Source organism: Dasypus novemcinctus, chromosome 29 (assembly GCF_030445035.2).
Source record: "Dasypus novemcinctus isolate mDasNov1 chromosome 29, mDasNov1.1.hap2, whole genome shotgun sequence".
In the NCBI taxonomy this organism is placed as follows: domain Eukaryota; kingdom Metazoa; phylum Chordata; class Mammalia; order Cingulata; family Dasypodidae; genus Dasypus; species Dasypus novemcinctus.
In genome coordinates, this window is record NC_080701.1 from 38,210,139 (window position 1) to 38,215,342 (window position 5,204).

Consider the following 5,204-nt stretch of genomic DNA (forward strand, 5'->3'; position numbering starts at 1 on the left):
TATTACATTAAAAATATATATATGAGGTCCCATTCAACCCCTCCCCCCCACCCCACCCCTCCCCCCCCAGCAACACTCGTTCCCATCATCATGACACATCCATTGCATTTGGTAAGTACATCTTTGGGCACCTCTGCACCTCATGGTCAATGGTCCACATCATGACCCATACTCTCTCCCATTCCATCCAGTGGGCCCTGTGAGGATTTACAATGTCCGGTGATTGCCCCTGAAGCACCATCCAGGGCAGCTCCAAGTCCCAAAGACGCCTCCACCTCATCTCTTCCTGCCTTTCCCCATACCCAAAAACCTTAAACATTTTAGAACAAATTTGATGAGATCAGGATGTTTTCCAACAAAATAACACAATTCTCATAGGTAAGGGAAATGTCAACCTTAATCTTACAATATGAAACTGTGTAATAATATATTAAAAGGGTGTTTACCTATCGTGAAAAATGCAAATTTACAGCAAGTTGATTGTATAATCATATTTTACCAGAAAATTGTTTTCTTATTACAGAAAAAATATTGTAATAACATAAATTCATTGTTTATTCTTGTCAGGCAAAACAATTCCTGGAAAAAATTTTTTTGTATCTTACTCTAGAGCATGAGAAGAAACAAAATTATCACTCCTGAAAAATTAAGATTTTTTTCACCTTATTATGTTTACCAGTTATAAAAATGAGAGGTCATTATTAGGTTGGTAGTGATGGGGGTTTATTCAAGAAGAGAAGCATATTCCCTCTAGAGTTCTAACTGTTGCTTTTCCAAAGGGAAAGGGGGCTTGATATAAATTAAAGAACAAAATCCAATATGCACTCTCTATATAAGCGAGGAGTTTGTTTTTCTTTACTGATGCATTTTTGTTGGCTGGATCATTTTACTTTCATGTTGTTGAAACTTCATATTGGTAATGAAATCTCTGAAACTGAAAAAGCAAGAAAACCATTGGTTAAACTGTGGGTTGTCTAAGCTGAAAGAAACAATTAGATGATTGTGGAGATATGGCATGAAAATTTATACATTACGGAACGTAAACCAAATATAAATTAGGTAAGGGAAAGTGTGTATTTTTAAATTAGACTGGGTAAAGGAATGCAAAGAAATTATTTGGATCCTAAAAATTATCCCTATGCACACACAGGTGTCCAATATCTTTGCATGTAAATTTCTACTGTATCTAAAGCATGTTTCTGAACCTGCACCTTAATTTATATTTCTTGAATAATTGGGTCTCTGAGTCCTACTAGTCAAGAAGTACCTCAGAGAGCAGGGGAGAAATTATACTCTAGAAGGGCTTTTATGATTCCTCTAGTTTAAGAGTTACTGGTCCATTATGTTAAGAAGAAAGATGAAAGAACCCTTCTTAGAAATATTTGTTGAAAGACAATTTAATAACCTATTTACTAAGAAAATTTTCATCTACATTGATGTATAAATAAATTATATTTTAATCATCTTAAGATCTAACATTTAATAGTAATTTTGCTTAATGAACCAATTTTCTTTTTCCCTATAAAGTGGAAATTTGAAATAACTGTTTACTACATAACAGGTATGTTTATGTATGTACTGTTTACATACATAAAAGATATGTTTGCCCTTGAGCAAATGTAAAAGTGTAAGTTACAGAAAATACAAAAAGTTAATTCCTGGTTAATGTCCCCTGTAAGGCTAATGCTAGCCATATACCCCTAGCTCTGGATCTCCCTTAAACGGTTGGCTGTTTGTATGTATAAAGCTGATTTCAATATGTATAGTTCATGTACTTATGCACTTATATTTACACCAAGTAATCACACAAAGCAGTTAAGATTGCACCGCATAAGGATTTTCCTGATCCTAGAACAAATTGGTTAAAAAAAAAAAAGTTAGAGAAAATTTTCCTTAGCAATATATTATTAACAAAAATATCACTTTTATTTTTCTAAATATAAGGACAAATTCTGGGAATTAACTATGTTTGCATCAACAAGAGGAGTTTTTTAATAACATGTATTTCCTTCCACATGAGCAAATTTTATAATTTACATGCCAAGGCCAAAAGTTTTACTTAGGAAATTTGAACATTCAAGGACAAATTTTAGGGAAAATCTATTATCATTTCTTCATGATACATATTGGTCATGTACCTTCATTTAAACTTAGCTAGGTGTTTTTATCAAGAAGTTATTGACTTATTTCTCTTTATTTAGAAACAAATAATCTTTATTTAGAAACAAAGGTCAATATTGTAACTGTGATTATAATATTAAGTGATTACTTAATATAAAATGTAAAATATTTACTGTATCACAATATGAATGTCTTATAATAAAAACTACCTTTAAGTTTTTCATAATCAGTTATTTTTCAATTTACTAATATATGAAATATAATACTTTGCAGAAGATTCAACGATTGAGAACTTGAGAATTAATGCTGCAGATACTTTTTGTCCCTTTCTCTTTAGTCACCCATTTAGTAAACTTGCTCATTGGATAATGTCATCTAAACATTTTTGCTTAATATAATAATTTGCTTTTCAAAAGTTCAATTATTTACAGACCATCACTTAGAAGAGTTTATTTTACTTCACACAAGACAGAGGTGCTGCTGCTTAAGGAAAGAAAAGAAAAGAAAAGAAAAATAGTGCCATTAGGGGTGCAATAATAACATCTTCCCATTAATTTCAGCATTTCTTATTTAAATCTTTCCAAGGAAAACCCAATACTTGGCTGAAAATAAAAATTTCATTTGTCTGAAGAAACAATTATGTATGCTTTGAAATGATTGTGCTACCCATTTTATCTGAGCCAAGAAATCATGAAAAATTTTATGAGGTAAAAAAGATGAAAAGTCGTGTAGGGGAACAATGGACTTATTTTGGCCTTTTATTTTCTAAACATATTTTCTGCTTGGATTTTCTGTTAAGCATATGTGCTGTTTATAAAAAGAGGATATTAGCTTTTAAAGTAACAAAAAATGTCAACATACTTATCAATTTTCTGATGTGGAATAAAATTAAATTACTTCTCCAAATAATCACGGATTTAGTGATAATTGGGCTCTTCTGGTATACTGAAATATATTTAGAAAGTTAAACAAGGGTAAATAAAAACAATATGTACTACCATATATAAATTTTTTTTTAAATATGCTCAAGTACATACATTTTAATGGGAAATGGATTTGAATATCTATGCAAAAAGGTCTGTTTTTTGTTGGAATCACATTTAGACACTATTAACAAGTTTTCATGTATATTATATAGGCTAAATATAATAGGAATTAATGTATATCTTTTGAGGATATAACATGTTACTCTTCATTTTTAAATGATTATGATTGCAAAGTGATAGAAATATTACATTTATTTCTTTTCAATAAAACACTTTGTCAAACCAAATAACACACAATTCACTCATTATTTCACTGAACAATTATGTATTAATCTTATACTAAAGAGTTATTAAAACTTACTTTCAAGTAAAATACACTTTTTTTGTCTTCAGGGAACATAGTGTTTAGATAGTACATAAAACTGAAAACATGAGATAATACAAGACAGAAAAATATAGCTGCCTAAGCAGTTGTGGAGGATGGACCAACAGCTTGATTGAATTGTAATTCACAAAAGCTCCTGTGGATCAACAACAGTTTCACTAAGATGAAATTTAAAATTTAGCCTTCTTGTTAAAAAACTGAGGGTGGAATATTCCATAAATAACATAAATGCATGGGATGTTTTTATCAGCATTTGTAGTACATTGATATCTGTAATTAAAATTGTGCTAACTCAATTTATCATTAACCACAACTGAATTACTTTCCAAGTGTGTGTTGATCATCATCATCACTAGGCTCCTAGATTTTTTCTCCTAACCTCTCTATGTTGTTTTCATTTGCTCCAGAAAGACCAAAGAGGAGAGAGGAGATGGATATCTACAATCTCACCACTAAGGACTTTTTCCTCTTAGGGCTCTCTGATCTCGCAGAGGTGCGCTATCCTTTCATTGTGGCTTTGGCTGTCATCTATCAGGTCACCTTGTTGGCAAACGGTGCCATTCTCCTGGCCATTGGGACTGAGAAAAAGCTACACACACCCATGTATTACTTCTTGGCAAATTTGTCCCTCTTAGACATATTCTGCCCTTCAGTTACTGTTCCCAAGATGCTTGACAACTTCCTAACTGAGAAGCAGAGCATTTCTTTTGTTGGGTGTGCTTTGCAACTCTATTTTCTCGTGGCACTGGCAGGAACTGAGGTCCTCCTTCTCGCCATCATGGCTTATGACCGGTACGTGGCCATATGTTTCCCGCTTAGTTACACCCTCATCATGACCAAGGTACGCTGTGCGCAGCTGACGACTGGAACCTGGGCAGCAGGGTTTCTTCACTCCCTTCTGCATACTGTGTTCACCTTCCGCCTGTCTTTCTGTAAGTCCCATCAGGTTAACCAGTATTACTGTGATATCCCGCCAGTGGTGGCGCTCTCCTGTTCCTCCACGTATGTGGCAGAGATGCTTGTTTTAGTGGTAGGAGGGATCTTAGCTATCAGTGCCTTTCTGATCACCTTTATTTCTTATATCTACATCATATCCACCATCCTTAAGATCCCATCATCTGAAGGGAAGCGCAAAGCCTTCTCCACATGCGCTTCCCATCTCCTTGTCGTTAGCCTGTTTTATGGCACAATAATATTCACCTATATCCGTCCTTCCTCCAGTAAACACTCTCCAGGCAGAGACAGGCTCATCTCCATGCTGTATGCGATTTTCACCCCAATATTAAACCCCATCATCTACAGCCTGAGAAACACAGAAGTTAAAGAAGCACTCAAAAGGCTTTATGTCATAAAACATGATTACAGCAAGTGTAATATTGACAAGGCCCTTATTTAGCACTCTATGTAGATTGAATCCACAGAAGGAATATCTATATCTAGGTAGTATGCATGCCTATGTATATGAAGAAATTTACGCATACGCGCACCCGCACACCTATCCTTAGTGTTGTATCTATTCATATAACTGTATCTATCTCTCTCCACTTGGAAAAAAAAATCATCCAAAAATAGCATTTCTGAGAGCAACTCAGAGAATTGTTAGGTTTTTTTTTAGAGACCTGTTATTAACAATAGTGTAAGTGGTATAAATGGGCTTGCCTTAAATAATACTGGATCTGTGGTCACGTTACCTACGTCCCTACCCAAAGCTA

At 34.0% G+C, this 5,204-nt stretch overlaps 1 protein-coding gene across 1 annotated transcript; it reads left to right on the forward strand.

Moving 5' to 3' along the window:
• Positions 1 to 3,922: 3,922 nt before the first annotated feature.
• On the forward strand, positions 3,923 to 4,888 carry LOC101417368 (olfactory receptor 5V1-like). The gene has a single exon (XM_004450924.1). The coding sequence runs from the start codon at positions 3,923 to 3,925 to the stop codon at positions 4,886 to 4,888; it is 966 nt and encodes a 321-aa protein (XP_004450981.1).
• Positions 4,889 to 5,204: the final 316 nt, after the last annotated feature.